At 40.5% G+C, this 23,511-nt stretch overlaps 1 protein-coding gene across 4 annotated transcripts in view; it reads right to left on the bottom strand.

The window, feature by feature from the left end:
• The window catches only part of LOC121593494, a 64,944-nt gene that overhangs the window by 26,969 nt on the left and 14,464 nt on the right, over positions 1–23,511 (bottom strand). For 3 of the 4 annotated variants that reach the window (XM_041915864.1, XM_041915865.1, XM_041915863.1), the window contains exons 2-3: positions 12,013–13,126; positions 792–1,144 (exon numbers count right to left, since the gene is read on the bottom strand). In XM_041915864.1, the coding sequence (XP_041771798.1) occupies positions 792–1,144; positions 12,013–12,121 (462 nt within the window). In that variant the 5' untranslated portion in view covers positions 12,122–13,126. The remainder of the gene's footprint in view (positions 1–791; positions 1,145–12,012; positions 13,127–23,511) is intronic. The other variant, XM_041915866.1, reaches the window with a different exon arrangement.

Raw genomic sequence — 23,511 nt, 5'->3', positions numbered from 1 at the left:
CATATCTTTCAAATTTGTGTCAAAATCGGTGTAGGAGGTTTCGATATAGTCATTAATGTCTATTTTGTCCCCTATTTTTATATGCTTTATAGTATTGCTGAAAAAATACTTAACAGTTTTGACCCTAGGACGTGTTATACCACGTTATGTATATAGTTTTAAGTTATAGTAAATAAGTTACATATATAACTTATATAACTTATATTACTTATTATAAAAAGTGAACAGGAAATGTGTGATAAAGACAAGCCTAAACCGAATAAGGTTGTTGCGCCAAAGAAGAACAACATAGATGAAGAACATAGAAGAACAATTATAGATAATCGAATAAGTAAATAAATATTAATCACTATACAATTGAAAAAATCATACATGTTTATGAGATAATCTTAATTAATAATTTACAACATTTTGAAGTATAAAATATTTGGAAAGAGAAAGAAAATTTCAAAACATTCACCCTAAGTAAATTTTTTAAACACATTTAATTTAACAGGTAACATGTATTGCATAAAACTCCCACAATGGAGTTTTTTTTCTATTATTGACTCATTCATTCCAAACATTCAAATGTGAAATCGATACAAACGACGCTTAACACAACCTCAAAGTGCTTTTCAATACCATTTCTCTTCGAGTGTACGCCCACCAACAATCCTTGCCAGTGCCGGACACAACAACAACCTCGCACTGCAAACTCCGGAAATGGACCCATTTGTAACGTCAAAACCGAGCCATTCTACACCACAACCATTCGCTCTCTACCCCCTCGCTTCATCCGCACCACTTACCACACCCTCGCCGATGTGATGGATCCTGCAGGGGACGTGTGCCGTGCTGCCTATCTGCGACGTCACCAGCGTGTAGTTCTCGGTCCCGAACTGCATCGGCATTTTGTAGTACTTGAGCAGTTCCTCGCTGTCGCTGCCCTGCTCAAAGTAGTTCGATAGTCCGGGACCGGATTCACCACTTTCTCCGTCACCCTTGCCTGGTGTGTGGCTGCCGCCCCGGTGTCCATGGGTTTGTTGTTTGTCGAGCGCGTTCGTGTTGCTACCGGCTGTACTCTTGTCCGGCGTGTGGGGTGAGAGCAGGAAAAATGCTGTCCTAAGTATCATATCGCTGCGGTCGATCAATGACGCCATTCCTAGCGAGAAGTGTGAGAACAGGCAGAATTGTAAATAAAAAAAGCACATGACAGCAGTGTATAGAGATATATGTGTACTATAACTTTCGATCAACAAAAAATCTGGGCTGAATATGCGTAATGCGCTTCGACAACGAAGTTTGATTGAAATGTAATTTATAGCTAGGATTTCGTGTTGCTTTCGGCTTGTTAATTCATTATTAATGATGTTTATTAATGACACGTATTAATGATAGAAAATCATGTCCGCCATGGTGGCTTAACATGTACCTTAAGTATTATGTTACAAATTATAAATTAATTAGTAAAATGACGCCAAACATACAAAAAATATAAATAACGAATCTCAAACGTTCTCCAAAGTTCTAACACTGGTAATAAAATCAAAACGGACGAATCAATTATTAAATACGCAAGAAATTGCAGTAATGGGGTCGTTTGATCCATACTGTGTGTAACTGAATTGTAGCCTTAAAAATTGCCTGTGCCTTGAAGTTAATCTTTGTACGTTAAAATTAAGTTTCTCCAATATCTGGGGTGCATCTATTTTTCTGCAGAGCACGCCAGCAATGAAAAGTGGTTGAGCATTTATCCGCCTAATTTCAAGAGTTGCGAGGCCTAAAAGAGTGCAGCGTGAATAATAGAAAGGCAGTGAATGGTCTCTTTGGGGTGTGCTGAATAGTTGAGTCTACTATCTAGAATAACGCCTAGGTCGCGTGTCTCAGTTTTCCGTTGCAAAATTTGTCCATGAATTGTATAATTTCTTAAAATAAGAAGACGCGCACGATTGAAGGACACAACAAAACATGTTTCGACGCATACACATAGCTTGTTACGATCACACCACGAACTAAACGAATCTAAGGCAGTTTTCAAGTGGGCTGAATCTTTGTTAGAGGCATACAATTTGATATCATCCGCATACATTAATATTTTCACATCATGTAACACAAATGACACATCGTTGATGTAGAACAAAAACAGAAACGGCCCAAGGTTGGGACACACCGGACGTACTAGCGAATGAATTAGAAATTGTCTGTTGAAATTCATGTTTCGTAACGAAATGATCATGTTTCAATAATTATGATATTATGGTATATAGTTTATTTCTATCTTTCAAGTAATACCCATCAAAATTGGCAAGAGTTCAATGATCAGACGAGAGCAAAATAAAATAGAACCAAAACTCGAAGTAAGGTCTACCCAGGACATATTTGTTTGTTGCTGCAAAAATCGATTTTGTCAAATTGTCTATTGCTGCCAGAGAGCAGGCCAAATATTAATAATGTTGTGCCGGATTTTTTTCCATTCACTTAAAGTAAACGATGACAAAAATGCCGACAAGAGTTTACAATCAATCAAATATAAGCGTTTTAAGAACATCAATCTAAATCAAATGACATAAAGTTGTCTGATCTCAGATTATGAGAATTCGCTTTACATCCGCTGGCAAAGCACTTTGAAGCTTTCAATCAAAACGACGGAGAATTAAACAAAAAAAGAAGAAGAAATATTGATGTAATCGCCTTACTTTACGATCGAAGAAGACCTCCAAGGCTTCTGCGGTAGCATTATTACTTTTGTTCCTCAATATTCATTATACTACAAACCATTTTCACATGAGAAACGATCTGAGTAATGGGGGCAAATAATAACTTTGTGTGTGTGTGCTTTCTTTCTCTTGACATATTTCGTGACACTGACACACACACACAAGCCGTTAATTAGGCGTGACAAAATTGAACTATGCAGAGTGCGCAAATATAGCGCACCAACCGGGAACGCGTGCGAAGGTGCGAAAAATACCATTGCGTGGAACTAATTCATCTTGCGTTTTAGCACACCGTGACGTACGGATGGCATTGCGAGTCGCCAGCAAATTGGCTAGCATTATTAACTTTTGTGAGTGTGTTCCGTTTTTAAGAGGATGAAAAATCACCTCCCGCCAGGCGTGCGTAAATAAGACTTTCCAGTGAGTGCTTGCGTCGTCGTCGGCGTCGGGATTTGATGATCGTTAGAAAATGAATGTGTGGCACAAATGTAAACGAAAGGTGACGGCATTTTATGGTGCTTAGGATCGTACCGCAGCAGGAAGTGTGTGTATGTTTAGCGAGCGATGTAAAAGACTGGGAGACAAAGCCGGCAACCTGTCCTTAAACTGTACCAACCAACCTACCGTTACAGACCCTCGCACCGACGTCATCCGTGCAGCGAACGGCCGGTGAAATGTACAGTCTAGAATTTATTGCTTTACAGTCAATTAACTTCAAGCTGGCATTCCGTAGCTTGGCTCGGTGCGTTTAGTATGGCGCTGGGGCTAAGGCTATGGAATGGGTCCAGGAATGGACATATTTTCCGCCCTTATTATGGTTCGGGTAACGCCTTTCTTAAACAGCATGCATGATGCTTCTTGGCCACACATCGCAAATGGAATGCCCGGAAATGGGCTCCTTTTTCCTTTCTCTTACTCTCTCTCTCTCTCTCTCTCTCTCTCTCTCTCTTTTTTCGCTCTCTCTCTCACTCTCTCTCACTTGCTTTTGTTTGCGTGTCGCGTTCTGGACCATTCGGATGCTGAAGTCGAATGGGGAAAACAAATATAAATTGTTGTCGGATGTGGATCAGCGAGTGGTATGTGAGTTATTGTTTTGTGTGAGCGCACACTGTAGTGTGTAGTGATGCCGATTGTTGTGTGCACTATATGGAACATTGCTGCACGTTCGCGCTGTACCCGTCAGCATTGCTGTAGCAGCCGGGACAAGCAAGGAAAGCATCCTATAATCGTCTTCGTGACACCATTTTTCACATTTATCCCACATCGCTCGGTTTTGTCCGTGGGTGGTATCGCCGTCCGGGGAAGGGGGATGCCGATCTTTGCTGCACCGGTCCCAGTACTGGGGCGTTTAGTGCTGTGCGTCTTCGAGCTTGAGAAAGCTTATAATTTATTCCCTGCTCGAGCAGCAACATTTCATGCATAATATGTGTGCGCGTTTTGTATGCGGATGTGTGTAGCAATATCGCTGTACCCAGTGTAACGAGGGTGGCAAAATCAGCTTTTTACGAAGGAAGGAATTCAACCACACAACCACCGTAAGGGATACACGACGTTCCCCTAATAAATACGGCACAAGGCGGGGATTGGGAGCGGAAAGCGGTAGGTCCTGACAATGGGGTGGTAGCATCAGTTTGCTCCCACAAGGGCGGTAGAATAATTGTTAGCAAACCATTCCGATCGAATCGAGGCGATCCGCATACCAGCTGCACAGAAGCGAGAGAAATGAAGAAAAGTCAACGCACATCCTTTGCCCGAGACCGAGGAAGCGAAGGTTGCGAGCATACCGGAAAGAAGCCGAGTCTCTGTACAAACTGGTACGGACTGGTGACTGGCAGTCAGAAGACATCCTCCACAATCGGGATGATGTGCCGCAGGAAGGAGGGTGAGGACGTGATAGCAGCTGCCATGGCATGGTTGGCAAACTGATATGTGTGGCATGATCGGTTGAATGCAGAGTGCGTCCCAGAGGGTTGCCTGCTGCCAGCCCAGCCGAGCGGATGAATTGTTGATATTTGATAAACAAATCGCAAAAACCCTTCCGGGTGAATGTATAGCGATCAAAAATAAATTTAATCGATAGCATTATGCCGCTCACTCTAGCAGCCACCTGCTTGGGTAAATAGATCGAAATAGATTGGTCGACTCTATCAATTTCACTTTGTGGTGGCGCAAGCGGCAAGTGAGCAACTGGCAAGCTGGTGGCCCAGGGAGTTTGGCGCGTGGTGCAGGACATTGGGTATCGATAGCAGACCGGCAGCCATGTTTGCTAATGGTCTGCGTAATGGATGCAATAGGTTGCAATAGGTTATGTAAACTATTCCGTGTAATTGATTTCAACGACTTGTACCTTTCTTAGAGTTTACAGTCCAACGGCAGCCCCATAGCAAACAGACAGTCGTTTATGTTTTATCTCGCCAGCATCATCTGCATTATAGAATTTGATAGCATTCCGGCTGAATGTCATAATAATAATAATAGGGGATTCGTTGTATTCATGTGCAGGAAGGCATTAAGGTCTGCCATCGGTGGATTGTCTTGTAACGAGAGCTTTGTGCATAAAGGTTCATGCATACCGCAAAAGCACCGCAATGGAATATTTTATTGCTGTCATAGTTTTTTTTCCCGACTCTGTATCTGAATTCTTGTTTTTCTTCATTTCTTTTATGAATCGAGTTATTTAAACAATATAAAAGAGGAAATCCAGTAGTCCATTGCCCACAATGAACGATAAAGCCCCTAAGCCCTGCGGCGATCGTACAAATCAATAGCTGGTTTCAGTTCGGTGGACCTGACAGAGGGTTTTTTGTCGCTTATCGAATACAGGTATCTCTCAAATACCAGCCAGGTACTTTTCTAATCCCTCCAGCCACAATCCTGTCATTGACCGGTGCAAAATCGTCTCGTCCTTTAGTGAGGAGGAAAGGGTTCATTCGGTTGAGAGAGAGAGAGAGAGAGAAAAAAAACCAAAATCTCTTCACGAAATTGTACCCTAATAATGCCACAGCCCCCTTGGCGGCTTGGTGTATTGGTTTGGAAAGAGAACAGGTTTTTGTGCTGCTGTCGTTGGCAACGGCCACTGAACGGCCCGGCGGAATATATTCAATATTTACACCGGTTTATTCACATTCATTTGCAGTTCTGCCTTTGTACGATCGCGCGGATACTGCGCGAGATGTTTGAATATTTTATCCTTTATGTAATACCGCGAAACAACTGAAAGCTTAGCATAGAAGCGTCTCTTGTTTGTTTTGTGCGAAGCTTCCACACCTGCCAATGGCAAGGGGTGCTTGTTTTGATTTGATTTGAAAGCCAGTATTACGCGTTTGTGTGTTTGTGTGTGTTGCGATTGTTTGGTTTGAACGTCAATTAGATGTTTCTTTGATGCGAATTTTGGTGGTATTGGTGTTCTGGACGCTTCGCTTTATTTTCCCCCTCAAAGAATCTTTTAAAACTGGTTTTGTGTGAAAGATAGATATTAGCTAAATACAAAACAAAAATCAATATCTGTGCATCGAAAACATAGAATGCATATTTCTTTACATTTACTAAATCTTATTAAGTTCCTATGCAGAATTGTTTGTGATTAACAGGAACAGTTGCATAAGTTGCATAAATACAGCATGGTGTTCCGGATGGTATTTGGCAATTTACGCCTTTTCAGACCATTGAGCTCACATTAAAAGTAATAGTTGTTATACGAAAAAAACTAATCTAAGAAAGAAAAGTCTTTATGTGCAATACATAGAATTTAAATCTATTATTATAAGTTATGTTGTTAGTTATGGTTTCTTAAATAAGGTATGATAAGGGATTGTTGTGCGTATGTTTTGTAAAACTGATTTTATAACAGGAAAGGGCTTTTTTAGAACATTAGATTAGTTTTTTTTTTATAAAAGATTCTCCCAGATAGCACTCACAAAGCATGTCAATTATGATCACATATGTTGATCGTCTATTTTTCATAGCATTTCAACATTTTGCTCACACCAGCTCAATAGTACAAATACCGCCTGTAAACCAATTATCATTTGTAAATTGTTGACGTATAGCTTAGGCACATACCATACTTGTCAGCTAGCCTTTCATCTATTAACGTGTAAAGATATTTTGTAAAAACAATCGATTTACACAAATCGCCATACATTCTGGCATCTGGCATTTCCCATCACCAACCGCGCGGTGCTGGTGAATGTGAAATATCCATCAAACCTGAGCATTGCGAGTCGTGCAGCACATATTTTGGCAAATAGCTGAATTGTCTGCTTCAGGAATGCATGAAATTGGTTCTAGCCACACCCTGAAAGCGGCACCCTCTAGATAAACCGGTGAACCGTGAACGGTTGTAGCAGGGCGGCAGAATCCTTCGTCAATTTGGCATTCTATTTAAGCTCCCTACGTACCCAACTGAATGATTATTTATGAGGGATCGCTCTCAGGAGCAACCCCAGTAGATAAGCACACGCGCGTATAATGTAGCTAAAATTAAGCTTTTCTAAAATTCAGCAGACACTTCTAAAACGCCCTCGATCATATTTCGTTTCGTTGGAAAACTTAAACCGATGAGGGTTTCAAAGTAAGCACTTAAAACGGTTCCATTTCATTACGAACGGTTCCATGCGCCGATGGGGTCGTCTGTGTCCTACACTGTGCTTTGATTTTTCCTGTTTTTACTGCAAATCTGTTTCTTTTTTGTGCCCTCGCTACTCTTTCTACTCGCTGTCGTTTTACTGCATCATTAAGCTTTGGCAGTCAATCCCGCACGGCAGCAATTAAGTCCTATAGGCAGCCAGTAAATCACGATTGATGCGTTTTATTTTGCTTCACCATTTTTCCATGCCCAACAAAAACACGGAGCAGCACTCCCCACTGCAACACACGATGACACAGTTTTGCTAGTAGTGTTGGCTGCAGGGCGGGAGGGAGGCCGGAGTAGTAAAAATAGCAAACGGGCGAGGTACAGGACGGGGAGAATTTCAATATCCACCCATCGTTAAATGCAAATGTCCCTTCGATTCCATAAAAAAGGCTGGCCAAGAAAGATAAACTCACGCCGGTCACAGGGTCGCCTGGCGCATTTTCACTTGCTTTCTCTGGCCGGCTGAACGTTGGAGTTTCGATTTTGATGTCATTTTTTTGTTCAGCATCTTTTCAGCTGCAGTTAGTGTGTGTGTGTGTGACTGTGGAGTTTTTGTTTGACCTTTCGATTTTTGTCATGGTGGTTTTTCCGGGGGAGGATCGAAATTGACTATCAAGCTTCCACCAACCATAAACGGGGTGTAATAAAGTTTTCAGATCCGTACCGTTTGCTTTGTGCTGTACTGTCCCTGCCGATAGGAGTAATAAACTTTTGGTTGATTTTTACTCTCCCAAGAGAGGGCTGACGATTTGCAGTAGCTAAATATGTAATGCCAGTTACGAAATGTGTCCCCTCTACCCTATTATGCCTACGGACTGGTGCTTATGGCTCAATTAATCAAATCTAGCGTGCTTAATAAAGAGCAAGTTTTGATGTATGTACAAAACCTTATGTACGTGTACCTTGTACTTATGTAAAAGTTATTGTTCTTGTGCACAGGGATTGTTCTTGTACCTTTAAATTACAACTACGGCAAGAGGTAGCTCAGAACGGATGCGAAACGTTAATTAAATTGCTTTGCATTTAAATTGGAAATTTCCACCATTTGATTAACTGCTTCTATTGTGGCGATAGTCGCACTGCAAAAACACCGTTAGAACGTTAGCTTGCTTTCCAAGAACATTTCGAAGCATGCTGGAAGTGTTTAACTGATCGTTGAACATTATTCATGCAGCGACGACTGAAAATGTATTGAATATACGCGACAGGAATTTGCATTCGGAAGGAGTCCAAATCCTTCGGAATGTTTTCTAAATTCAAACTTACTGACAGAACTCATGTTGCTGTTATCCTTTTTAGTATACATTAGCACTTTGCTTTAATTAATATCAATTAAACTCTGCTTATCTCATACCATAAAGCATCAAAACATCATCAGTATGTATGATACATGCTTCGTATATCGTTTCCCTCATAGTACTTAAGGAACTTGCTTCGGCTCGATCTGTACAAACATGGTCTGGATTATTTCTAGCACATCCTGTCAACTTTCCCTCGACTAAATCCTCTCTTGCATCATCAAGCTCACAGACACACACACACACACACACACTCACAGACACACCTAGTCATGTACTCTAGTCATTTGTCATAGCAATAACCGAGTACTGGGCAGCGCATCACATCCGATATGTGTTTTGGGCAGAGAAAAGCACAACAGCATTAACTGTGCGATCTGTTCCTTCTCTTCACCGACCAGCCCAGCTAAACTGTTGGCCGTGAGATAAGGCACCGAGTCGGAGAAAACTATGAAACGCTCTTAGCATTTATGGAGCTCCATTCTCGGAAGCGTTCTCGGGGGTTCCGTTGCCGACATGGCGTCCTCTCGGCCAGCAACCTCGAAGGACTCGCAAAAGCCGAGCATTCAATGCTATTTATTGTGAACTGTGCGTGCTGAATGTAGACGGAGCCTCGCAGGGTGATAGTGGTGGGGGTTATCGGAGTTCTTGGGACCAAAATAAAATTCTCTCCCTCGATATTGTCCCAAAACCGGTTAGTGCTGGCTTGAGTCCGTACGGTGGGGGTGAAGGATTTGGCCATTCCGAACGATGTCTTCGGTATGTCCTGGGAAGCCTCTATTAGATGAAAATACATGGGCATCGGTGGCACCAGCAAAGCAAATACGAAGCAATCACTCGGTGGCGTCACTAAACACATAAAAGCGAGCGACAGACGACGAACCACTTCCCAATCCCTGCATCACTCTGCTAGTGGCTGTGGTAGCCGGCCGGCTGCGCTTACGCGGCCTATGATCCGGCTTGCGGAGAGTTATGCGTGTATTATTCATCTGAAAACTTCAACCATTTCGTGTTAATGTTTTCACAACATTCCTAAAACTCATGCGCCCCGCTTGATGGATTGCGTCTTGATAGGGTGATATTATGGTGAGCTTGTGTGAGTGCGTGTGTGTGAGTTGAAATGGGAATTTTATCACAGTAGATTAAAAATCACTACGGATGTGTTACTGGGCTCAGTTTCATTTGATGCAATGTGTGCTGGAACGGCAACTAGTGTGTCCATTTTATGCCATGATTTATTTTAGATATAGTAAGCATAAATGTTAAATATGCTCTACAAAACATACTGCTATACACACCGTGATGTGAAACGCTTTTAGCATCACGTATGACTAAAGCGCCCTTTTCTGTTTGTTTTTGTTACTGTGCAGCTTTTTTTTTTGTAATGTCTGTTGGATATAACAATAACCAACGGGCGAACGTTGGCGTGTATCTTTAGCGTGAAAAACACCAACGTTGTACAATATCCCTAGCTGATGGAACAATGGGGCGTTTTTGCTGACTCAGAGATGCGTAGGATTAGCTACCTGACCCTTTAAAGGAGAGATTTCACAATTGGGATAGATGGCACAGAAGAAAGTAAAAAAAAAAACAGCAAACTAGCGTCACATAATATTTGGTTGATGCTTCCAACCTTTTCTAACATATTTTATTTGAAAATTAATCAAATCGAAACCAATAAGGTCATCGTTGAGATGAGCAAACTTGACCTAAGGTGTTGCGGCCATTGCGATCGAACACATCATAGGACGTGGGTTTAAACCTTGTATCGACCCAGTTTTCCCAGTTTCCATGGTTACATCATCGAATAAGTCTGAAAATTTAAATAAAGATGGTCTTTCGATTTGTTTTTTGATAAGCTTTTAGGTGACCGAAGACAAATCTGGCTAAAATGCTGTAACTCGTAAAGAACACAGTTTAAAAGTTAGGTAACTTAGATATTGGGGAAACAATGTGAAATATACCTCACAATTTTCCCATTGTTCAATCAAAGTAAATCAGCTCAATGAAATGTTGTTTGTCACTGCCTATGATGTTTCGTATTTGAAACCGGCTCTCAATTAGGTAAAACAATCAGTCATGCGTATGCAGACCAATTTAGTTTGCACTTTTTACACGGAAATTACGAATCACATGCATATCGCGAGCATGGATTAGCTACATTTAATTAAATAAAGTAAGGCCTTTCAAAATCTGATTTATTGATTGAATTTTATACATTTTAAAGGCGAAAGTTACGCCTTGTTCCTCTCGTAGCTTCGGGAGTGTGGATTGCAAACACTACTAATGTAACTGGGTATTTTATTTAACATACTCCAATAAAACGTACATACCAAAAACAAAATTTGATGCGCATGATGTATAAGTAGTCGGAAAAGATAAAAGTATTATTTTTTATCTACTTTTGCACACGAAAAAGCTGCGATGCCGACATTTCAGCGGATGAATCGCGATCGCCTCCACTTTGATGAATACCGTACGACAAAGATATTATTCGATCAATTGATTTTCTATTCAAATCCGTTCGTAGTGTCACGTAGTAGTGCTACACCATCAGCTAAAGATAGCATTATTATAATTATTAATACACGATGTATTAGCTCGTTAGTATGTACTTGAAGGAGATGTCGCGTAAAAATTTATCCTTAAACTTGTGGTGTTACACGATACACGATATTCATCCTATCCAGTAGTAATACTGATAAGATTTGGTTACGGTAAAATGCAATACGTTGCATAACCAGATAATTATGCATAGTTTACTTGAGGAGTGTTTTTTGATCGGTATTTTTACTTATGAGAAGAATAATAAATAAAACCATTCAAATTCCACTTATCACGAACATGTTGTGCAATAAATTCAAAACGAATCTCTTTATAAAGTACACCACAGGTGAGCTGCAAACTACTTTATAAACTGAAAGAATTCAATATGAAATATAAAAATTAGCAACTATATGAGCTATACTACAAGAGTTATTATGTCCATAGCAGGGAAAACTACTGTCAGACAACAATAAATTCATTAGGAAAGACTTCTCGCAGAAGATTACAGTGGGTTGCATCGGTGCAAATAACAAATCAAGGTTTTTGTGTGATACATCGAAATAGTGCTATAAAATATCCCTCATACTGTTTGTAAATTACAAAAAAATGTTTTGTTTAAAATAAGTATTTTTAACCTTCGAGCAGGTTGAATCACTGTTTTCAGCACTGGAATTTATCTCAAGTGAGCATTCCACTGATGATCGTTTTCTCCGAACCGGGGCTAACAATGCTGATACTGAAACATATTTCCAACCAGCTAAATCTCAGCCGCATTCAATAAAACGCCCCCAATACCTCTGCATGCGAAACACACATAGCGTGAAGTACTTACCCGTATTAAGCTGAGGACAGCCCTGCAAAAAGTACAGCACAATAATCCACGTCCTAAACAGGCAATTCAAGTTGGTCGATATCCTCAATGGATAAACAGCGTTTATCATAATTTAGAATTTTTATGACGTGCGAGTACCGCCCAGCTGGGTGGGCAACGGAAAACAGCGGCGGTGTTGTGTGTGAGAAACGAAAGCTTGAAGCTTCGGTTCAGTTCGCTTTGTTGTTGCGCAACAAAACCCTTTTTTTGTTTCTTTACGTTAAGCCGGTCGGGCTCATCCCCGCACAAGAAGCCATAGGAGAAGTGTTTCTGTTATTTTGGCGTTGCTTTGTTTGTTGTTTTCGCTGCCTCTAAACTGTAGCTGTGCTTCTGGGCTTGACTACTCGCTCACCGGCGATGTGCAAATCCCAATCCTCATCAATTTGGCCGTTCTCATATCTGCATGACACTGGTTAGCTGGTGCGAAGAAATAAGAAGCTCGTGCATCTGTGCCCCGGCATCAATACCGCACGACGAAGCGTTTTTCGTTAATATCCTTGTAACGGCGGCAAGGACGTGTGAAGATTAAAAAACATGATTATGTGCTTTGGGATTTCTGTCCCCCTATGCTCTGGAAGTTGCCTGGTTGCGTAACGGAACCAGTCAGCACTGAAGACAGCGAGTGAAGAACAAACGAAGCTGTATGTTTTACCCGTTCTGTGCCTTCAGTACACTTTGCGCTTCACTTTCTGAGAAGAGTCGAGGAACGCAACAAAAAATAACACACTTTTTCAACTTCACACATTCAGAAACACACACACACACACAGGGAATCAACACACTACAACACTTTACCACTCGCATCCACTTCACTCGCACTGTAACATCCTTGGAGATTGACAATCACTGGCAATGTCTACACTGCCACTGTCAGCATTCCTCACGTTGGTCTCTGTGTGCGTGTGTATTATTAGTGGTGCTGGGCGTTGTATTATCATTTTAATTTCATATTTTTCGGCTCACTTTTTGTGCCATTTTGACGGCACCGTAGTGTGTATCCCTTTCACGGCACTACACAAACACTCGTTCGCTCAGCGACCACCACCACCACAACACTTGCACGGTGCCCGGTCCTCTGTGGGAAAAGATAAGAGGATTATTTTCGCCTTTTATTATACAATTGATACTTGTGTTTCTCCGTCCATAATCTACCGAGTTACAATCACTTTTCGCTTTTTGAGTTGAGCAATCCGCTTCATCCTGGCTGGAGCTGCTAAGACGCAGCCGTAATGCTAAGGGGTTTGGACTGGCAAAAAACACACACACTCGCACACACACATACAAACACCCATAGAAAACTTTCTTTTCTGGAGCACTGGTATGGGAAGAGAAGAAAGAAAGCAAAACAAGGGAAGGAAAAGGTGGTAGAAAGCACGTACTAGGATGAATCAGGGTTGGCTCTCGCCAACGTTCGGTAGCAAAGGATACGAAGGGACATTTTTGGAGTCGCTCATATAGAGGATCGTTCGTATCATTCCCTGCTTTTGGTGGCAGTGTTTTTGAGAGTGGCAAACGATCGATAGTGTGGGGCCAGCCGACCAGCAGGCAGCAAATTATTTCATTCCCCATTTGCAGCCGTTTGGGAAGGGGAAATTTGGCAAGCTTTCTGGCTTCTGGGAGCAAACAGCAGTAGACAACCAGCAGGATTAAATAACATGCAGACAAATTGGTATGGAGCGGACGCTGTTCAAATTCGTTACTCGGGTTTGACTTGAACATGGTGATAAAAACAACCAACGACGCCACTAACGGTGGATGCAGCATGTCACCTGTTTGCTTTGGCAGATCCTGTTAATGTGCCCGTGATGAGCTTAAAGTAAACTTATCTGTACGGTTGGATTCCTTAAAAAATAGAACTGAACTGATTTGTTGGTGAATAGGGCAGCTGGTAAAATTAATCTTGCTATTGTTTTATAAAAAGCTGAATCACAGAAATAAATTTGCCATTAATCACTTCTAATGGTTGATTATTTTATTTTTGTATTTATTCCTTTGGATAAAAGACAAAAGCTCCTTGTTGCCATACAAATGCTTAAGGGGAAAAAGATGTTTTTGTATTATACTTTTTGCATTTTTCAATCGCGTCTGGGTTCATTAGCTTCGTTCCCAGTCTCTGGTGGAAAGCTCCAATCAATGGAGAAGCGCGTGGAAAGTGCATCTATAAAAAGAGCTTCTGAGAAGAGCGCATTGGCACAGTAGGCAAAAAAAGGTGCTGAAAATAACTGAAGCACGAACACAACCCCGCCATCCAGCTGGAAGGTTTGGGGAGACAAGTAAAGAGTTGGAGGGGGGAGCGAAAGGAAGGTATGCGACATTGTATTTGATGGAAATTGAAAGATGTGTTTTGCATCGTGCCGATGACCGTTTAAATGTGCAGTCCTTCCTAGAACTGCGTATTTTGCATTCGGTGAAATGGTGACCAAAATGTAAGGAAATGTTACCCTTTTTTAAGAACTTTTTACTGACAATCGTGCTCCCGTACCAGCAAATATGCTGACAAAGTATCGTAAGAAAGAATGTTAAAGGAGTGTCATACTCGGCAAAAATCGCTTTAATTCCATAGCATACGGTTGCAACGAATCGTGTGCGTCAGCCTTTGACCTGACTTTCACTCTAACATTGTATTGCATAGTTGGAACACACGCTCTAGCATGAACAGAGCACATAGCTAACAGGTAAAAAAATGCGTTGTTTTATTCATAGCCTTTGTTTATCGTTGTCCGGAATACAAGCGATAAAAGGAAATGGGGGGGAATATGTTAGAATATTGGGTATGTACTTTTTATACATTTTATGATATGCTGGCACATTTTGGTGCATAATGACAAAAGTTTAATCAAACACGTTTCGTAAATGCACATTTCTTCCTAGAAACGTTGATGATCAATTGATATTTTCTATGAAAATACAGTGGAGCCTGCAGAAGACGTGTGATGGAATTGATTTTCCATTTTGTGTTTGCAAATTGTACAACATACAAGGCAAGCACAAGGTTTTTGCGGGACACCACTTACGCAGAGCATCGTTGGGTAGGCATGCTGGTACATCGAAGCAATAAAATCACCCAGCCGTATCGTTTTCCCCTTAGCAGTTTTCCACTTTCATGCTCATCAAAACTAGTGAAGGTTGCAAAACCGCCCTCAGGAGTGTAATTTACGTTGATGTAGCTTTCAGCAATCGGGCTACAGACGAATCATTCTGTAGTAATTACGACCGTTCTTGGCTCTTGAAAATTACAAATCTGTGCATTTTATCTACAGTGAGCTCAAGAAGTATTTGTTTAGCTGTATTTTGGACCCAAAATGGTGAATTAAATGCATTTCATTCATTTGAAGAAAAAAATATATCAGGTAAAGTCAATCATTTTCATTTTAAATTCAATTTAAGTCGAAACGTTCCAAAGGGATTTTAAGAGAAATAACTAAATAATTTTCCATTTAAAAGGTTGTTTTGATGCTTTGTATTTTGATTTTTATTTAAAATCTATATTTAAAATTTAATCGCTTAAATTTATGAAATCTGGAATGACCTCTTTTCCTACTTTATTTTGGAAGATTTGTCAATTTTTGGTGTTTGGTCTTATACACGAAAAGCTTTTCCGATGCAACAACGACTTTTTATAACCACATTCTTTCTCTCCTGCAAAACTCACTAGCATTCTTAACTGCTCCTGGTTCTTGGGGTTTACTTGATTGTACAAACAATTATCTTTTGATTCAATTTACTGATTGAGCTATTGAATTGAGGATATCATAGTCATGAAATCGACCGATGACCATTTCCATTGATTATGCAGGTGTATGATAAGTTTTCTCGGTCGGCAACGAGCGCAATTCAAATAGTAAAAGTAGAAATTTACGAACAAATTACTAACTGTCTGATTACTAACGAAGTTATCCCTTGTTAGCGGGGAGAATGCTGTTATTTTTATCTATTATCTCTTAACTACTATCTACTATTTTTTTTACCAAATAACGTATAGATTGACCGACAGTCTAACTTAATCGTTTATCGAAATGGTCTCATGGCTGAAGCGCTCGCAATTTCCCTTTTAGTGTAAAATATATTGATTCAATGTTTAAACATGAATGTAAAATATTTGAAAAATTAGGACTGTATTTAGTACCATATATAGTAACACGATAAATGTTGAACATTTTAATTTTTTTCAATGGGGCTTTTACGATATCAGCCAGCTGTTTTGAAAGGAGTTTGGCAATGGGCGATTGGAATCATGCGATTGAACACTTCATACAAAATCATGCACAAAACTAGCCTCAGAATTTGAGCCTAGATTATTTCAGCCTGTAAAATATGTAAACAAACGCCGATTCGTCGCAAGCTCATCAGGTTAGCTCATGCAGGATAACAATTTTTTGGATTATTATTTTTAAGTTATAACTTATTTCAAACAGAAAAAAAGAAAAGAAAACTATTTTAAAATGCATCTTTGTTTGTACACAATTGGTGAAATCTAATATGGCGGACCGTATCTTTTACATGGATACAACCCAGAAGATGAATACTGTTCCACTGACAGTTCGTTGGCTGAACAGAAAAAAGCGCCTGAATGATAGTTTTCAGTAAAAGCGAGCAAACAGCTTTTCACATAATTTTGTTATACACTTGTTATGAGATTTTTTTCTACATCACTCATAGTCATTCTGTTACTAAACGTTTTTGAAAAAATATTAGCAGTAGAACATATAGCATCAAAAAATAGCATAAACCTTTTAATCCGGTTCACTATTCCGTTTGCTGTCTTATTCATGATAAACCGTAAGATTATTAACTTGTGTTTATCCAACTAAAGCCAGTACGAATAAACAGCGTTCAGTTATTGAATGCAGACTCTAATTGGAATCTTTTACTTCAATCGGAATGTACAAGAAGCTTATCGTTCTTCGATTAAGCATTGTGCATCAACAATCTATGAATCCTACGCTTATGATTTTAGGAAGAACCTTTTTGACGACGATTCCTGCATGCATTTTTTATAAGAAAGCTAATAAATGCTCTACTTTAGTTTGTTAAACATCCAAGCATTTTCACGATGTAGCTTGCTATCCATATTCATTTTTACATTTCAAGATTTCAAACCACTTCAATTCATTATCGAAATGCTACGTGCGATGCAATCAGCTGCTCATCAATAATATCGTTACAGTAGATGGGTTTGAAAGGACACTCACACCAACAGTATTCCCGGATTGCTTCATAGCAGACAAACGACGTTGCTAATCTACTGCATGCATGAACGAATTTTATCCCCTTCTCTTCTCCTCACTGATGGTCGATCCGAACCCCAAGTGGAACATCCGCCCAATGCGAATGGTTGGGATTTGTTTTGTAATAAAAGTGCCAGGATGTATTATAAAAGACATCAACCAGCTCGCGGAACAATCGGCCACTATAATAACCTTACGAAATAGAGAGAACAAAAAAAAAACAACAACGACGATCCGAAGAATCGGTTGGAAACGAAACGGGAAAAGTAACTTAACTATCAATAAATCATCCATTGTGTTGTTGTGCCCGACTGCCCGACTGTGGAAAGCGGATATCCGAAGGCTAGTAAATTTTCGCCGGATTTCCCCCCTGAATGGACGTGCATCGACCGGTGATGCGTAAAGTTTCGGGGCGTCGAGCGTGCTTGTTTTTAGAAGACCGCGCTACTTTGTTAAGTAATCTCTGCCACGGTTTTACTCCGGAACGGTCGTTTCTTTTCCTGTGTCGCACCAACCTCGAGGGAGTTTCCCTAAAGGATTCCGATCAGTTTGGACTTCGTGTATCGGGTGTACCACCATTCTAGCACTGGGTTCACATTTAGCTGACCTTTCTAATTTTGATTAACCATTTCTGGCTGTTGTACAACCAACCACCAAACTTGTGATCCTCAGTGGCTCGGAATGCGCTTGCTAGCTTGATTAGCCCGGAACAATCAAGCGTGCGGCGATATCTGTTACCACCGACCGTAGCGGTATCGATAACAGCAGGACCGGTACTCGCACGTGTTGTAAAACACGCGGAAATAGCGCTCATCCCGAAACGAGCATCAAGAATATAGTACATCGTGTGCTGTGATTTCGGCTAATGAAGCTAACTTTTACCACCGCACTGCCAACGTTCTGATCCAACGCAAAAGCCACGTACCGGAAGCGAACCGTTAACGAACCACCGAAAATCAATACCGGTGGTATGACGTTAAAGTGCCGGAAGGGATAAAGATTCAGGTACTAACACTAGTGTGGTCGTTTGTTAGCTTCGGTTGTGCTTGTGCGTAAAAGTTAGAATAACTATAATTATATGCTAACGACTTTTCCTCTGCTGTCCAGGAGAAAGCTGGCACTGTGTCGTGTAGGAGCACAGGATCAAACAGTGCCGGAAGCTTTTATTTCCATTTGCATGCCGTTGCCCAAAGGCATCCCTATGATTCCATCAGACATTGGTTAAAGCACATTACGTTTCGCGTGTGCGTTCCGCTGCTTCACCAATGCACCTCGCGGCAAAATCAACATTCAGCGACGCCTATACTATTTGCTCATTTTGATGTGTGATATGCGTCATGCTTCATGCTGCGTTATGCACGGTAGGTTACTACATTTCCCTCCTATGATGGATGTCACGCGTCCCCAGCAGGACTCTTTCGGGTGTCGAGCAGGCTGATGAGTAGAGACCCGCATTTACATCCACAACCAACCAACACACGATACGTGATATTTAATGATCGACTGTTATAGTGTTCATTAATGTTTGCGCTATCAGTGCGTTCTGCCCCGTACTGCGGTTGCTTCCCTAACGCTCCCAAGAAAGGGCACAACTAATGCGGACAATAATGCGTGCCAGCATCATCATCCCATCCTAGCTCACACTGCAGAGATGAGGACGTTGCAGATAGGGGCCGCGAATGACACGGTAACACGTGTTCGGGAAGAAAAGGCGACGTGGGACGCATGCACGTAAATTCCATTACATTGATATTCGACGGAGGGAGGAGGAAGTGGTACGAGTGGCCCTCGACTCGAATGCTCGTTCCCAACCCCCTTCGTGGGTAAGCGGAGAGTTGTGCTCCAAACGGTGCAAGACAACTGGCGTCCAATAAAATTAACCATTTAATTTGTTCGCCCGCATACTGTCCGGATGTGTGTGTGTGTGTGTGGATTTGTGGGTGTATTTATACTTCCTGTATGTTCCAATGTCCTTTCCTGCTCCTGGTGGTCATGGTGGTTGGGAGTGTTTCGTTGGCGAAGTTAGAACTAGTAAATTGGTGCCAGTGACACAATTCTATTAGGACAAATTTAATTTACACACACGCATTCAGCGATTCTAGTTTGCGGGATAGTAGAACTAACCCTTGCACGGAATTGTGGTGACAGTGCAGATAATTTTTTTACTTTCTCTTATCAAAGCATGACAATAAAGCAAAATCCAATGCTTTATGAATATGTTGAACAATCATCAATGTATAAAAGCAGAATAAAAATGTAACAGTATTATTTAAAATTTTCATTTATGAATTAAATCTAACTATTACAATTACTATACACCTACTCGGGAAACAGTATCAGTATGTGAAAGCTTCTTAAAATTTAAATAGCGAATAACATCCGCACTCAAGGGTTGCTTCCAACTCCGGCGGCCCAGTTGGTCGCAGTTTCTTCCTACACGACACGTTTCCTCGCCGGATTTGCAATTGCATTACGAACGCTTTGCGTGTGCGGAAAAGCGAAACCATGTCGTTGGGTTTTTTTTCTGTTCGCTCCCTTTTAGCCGCTTCGGCTGTCTACCATTGGTTAATGTCTGATGGGAAGCTTTCTAAAAGATAAGCAGGCTTATCGCCAAGTCGGATGAGTGGTAACACGATGGAGGCAATGCTGAAGTTGAAACGATTTCGGTGAAAGTTGAGGAGATTGTTAGCCGTAGATAATTGGTGTACCAGCTTTTTTCATCGCCTGCGTTGAGCTGTTTATAAAAATGTCTGCTCATCGTGTATTAAAGTGGATTAAAAAAGGCAAAAGCATTTTTAATGCGATGATAATATGTTTCATGTTATTTAAAAAAATCACAGTAATTAGTACACAATGGTTGCGCACGCATTAACAGAAGTACAGCCACGTTTTACACCATCGGTGTATGTTTCCCCTATCCCGTAGCTCAAAGCCCACAGCTGTGCTTAAGCACTTTGTTGCAAAATAATGTTTGAACTGCACGAACAGTATCACACCCGTCCATTTACATCGCCGAACAGTGGGGTTTCTTTTGCCGGGGCAATCAAGTCGGCAACAAGTACGACTTATTAAATTTTCATCTCCATCTGCCTGGCTCAAAGGTACCAGCCACAGTGCCAGCCTCAGTCGCTAATCATCAAACACGGCTTGGTCGAGCCGCCCCAGGCGCTCCAGAGTGCCGCAAGTGGATGGGTCAACTCGTAAAAGTTAACGAGGGATTGGATCATTTGTTTAAGCACAACCCCACGGGCACGGCAGGCAAGTCACGTGCCAGGTGGTGCAAATGATCATGAATTCGAACGATCCTCTTTAGGAAGGTGCTTTGTAGCTCGTAGCGATAAATCCTTCCCTAACATACAACGTACCTCCGTTGCACTTCATCCCTTCTTCGCGGCAGCGTTTGCTTCAGGAGCATTTGAGATTGCGGGAAAGATAGTCGGGAAAGAAAATCGATAGTATGATTAGAGAAACTTAAACAATGTATGGGAGAAAGTTTTATCCGATCGTCGTTTTGCACATTATCTTGTGCGAGCTAAGCTGTATGCTCGAGTAAGCCAATCATGCCGAAACTCGCCACTCCCAGCTCGTGGGCTGACCTGAATAATTTTTAATGAGTCTGCAGATTTATAATTGATCGTCCATCATATGGGGTAGAGTGCTGTGAAACTGTTGCGTTACTTTTTGTCTGGGGGAAAACAATACCATTAGAACAATTTTATCCCCTTTCACTCTCTTTATACATCATCGTACTTTTTTTGCACTGCTGCAAAGATTGTGCTTTCCCGATGTGTTTCCCCTGCTGGGTTGTAGAGGATGCGCTGTAGGTTCAACAATGTTCGTTGCGAAAAAGTTTTCTTATAAATTTTGGTAACGACCTCTGGGAACACTAGCAAAAGTAGCAACTCACCGGCCCTATATCGGCACATATTAATAAATCGGGTTTCTGTGCGTCTGTGCGTAGATACACATATTTGTGCTCTGTGATAGGATCGTAGTAAATTGATTCCTTTTATTGGGTACCATCAAACAATTTGGAAAAATATGTAAGTGTCGTTTGTCTGTCTGTCACATGTTTTGTTTGTTTTGTAGTTTGTTTTCATAATGTTTGTAGCAAAATAAATTTACTATAGTTTGAAATATATGAAATGTTTAAACACAGCCACAAATTATACAAATTATAAGATGTTGGCATGATAATTATTGAAATTTAATGTAAGTATTCACATTTCGATAATTCAACGCTTTTCTAACGGTTTCCATGTGCTGGTACAGTAAATTACTTGTTATATTCGTACATTACGAGAGAAATGTGTATTATCATTCTTGTAAAAAAATCATAAGAGAATGAATTTATTTTGCTATTTTATCAAATCAAACCACAAACAAAAATTGTATAACTCGCAAAATAATATTTATTTTGAGAACTAGTACGAACATTCCATCGATGACCAAAAACTGTTTCCATCAGCGGTTGTCAGATGAGCTAGTGAAAATAAAAATTACTCCAGCGAGTACGGACAATGTGCTTCGGCCTTAACAGTAGTATTTCACGATATATGACATATATAATGTAACATCTAAAGTTCCGAAAAGTGCATCCAGTGCTGCAAAATGTCACTGTCAGTGTCATAAAAAAATCTGACTGAAACAAAGTCCATGTCAGCGTCACGTACTCAATTGTGATAATCAGAGGAGATGCTCAAACAGTTGGTGCGACCATCACACGCTTGGTGACATTTTTGTGACCAACTCTTGGTCAGTCACTTGGTCGCAACGTTTTCTTTCGCAACCCAACGGACGGCTTTGACCAATTCCAACGAACAAAATCAAAATACACTTCTGTTCTGACCAACATAGCAGACAGAACGTGGGCTTGCTGATTTAGTTGCATGGAACTGCTCGCAAGGGTATCATGATCATTTAAATCAACACCGCCAGAAAAAAATGAAACCGGAAAAACTACTTTCTTTTACCTAAAAATGATGAATTTGAAACATTCTTTAAGTTTTTTTCAAGCAATAAATGGGTTTAGAAGTCAAATTTTTGTCATTTTCTAATATAACAGTATCTACTTTAAAGCAAAAATATTTGTGACATTCAAAGCTAAAACAGCAAGAATTTTCATCCTAGTCTGAAAGCAGTCTGTGCACTGTTTGAACTCGGCATGTGGTTATTTTGTTGTTGGTAATGATTTAAATTTTTAATAAATTAATAAAAAAAACTAAAATGCTGGTCGTATCCATTTTTGTAGTTTTGACAATTTATTACATGATCACTAGTGTTACTTTACTTTACATTATTATCATAAGCGTTACTTCCCAATAAGGTAAAGCGGGGCAAAATGGACCTGTTAAGGATTTTGGTGTGTATCTTATTGGTGAAACCACGTTCCACTGTTATTGTGACATCAATCGATACTTCAACGTCTAATTCATGAAAAACAATCAAAAGATAACGCATTGACAACAAATATATATGTTTAAAATGAATTTTAAAAATCTACGTCAAACGTCGTGAAAATGTATTGTGTATGGTAAATGGTCTTGCTATGGGGCAAAATGGTCTTACACCAAATGTCAAAACATATCAAAACAAAGGGGCAAAATGGACCACAACATTTAACTTCAGGCTATGGTTTAAGCTCTTGCATCGCGGTATAATTGTGAGAGTAGAAATTTAAGTTTAGTATTGAAGTGTTTTGTTGAATAATTTAGTCAAATGCTAGAAAATTTCAATAATTCACGCGTTGTCAGTATTTTTTCTTGTCGATATAGTAAGCATCTTCTTGTTCTTTGGCTCAACAACCGGTGCCAGTCAAGGCCTGCCAACACACTTGTGGGGTTGGCTTTCAGTGACTTATTGATTTCCCCCCATAGCAGGATAGTCAGTCCTACGTATGGCGGCACGGTCTATTTGGGGCTTGAACCCATGACCGGCATGTTGTTAAGTCGTACGAGTTGACGACTGTACCATGAGACCGGCTTATAGTAAGTATACAGTACAGTTTTATGTAAAGCTAGTGTATTGTCGCGACCTTAGCTTATACCACAGCTTCATCATGTTGTTCCTTTCAAAATAAAAAGACCATTTTGCTCCAAGCTGGAACGACCACTTTGCCCCAAGTGAAACATTTTACAAACTTTAACATTAATTTTTTTTATATTTGATCAAAATAGTTACTTTTTTTCACGTGAATCATGTGCCTATGTACACATTCTTTTTTTGCTCTAAT

This window comes from Anopheles merus, chromosome 2L (genome assembly GCF_017562075.2).
Source record: "Anopheles merus strain MAF chromosome 2L, AmerM5.1, whole genome shotgun sequence".
Taxonomy (NCBI): Eukaryota; Metazoa; Arthropoda; class Insecta; order Diptera; family Culicidae; genus Anopheles; species Anopheles merus.
The sequence above is the reverse complement of the archived record's forward strand: the minus strand, read 5'-3'. Positions and strand labels throughout refer to the sequence as shown.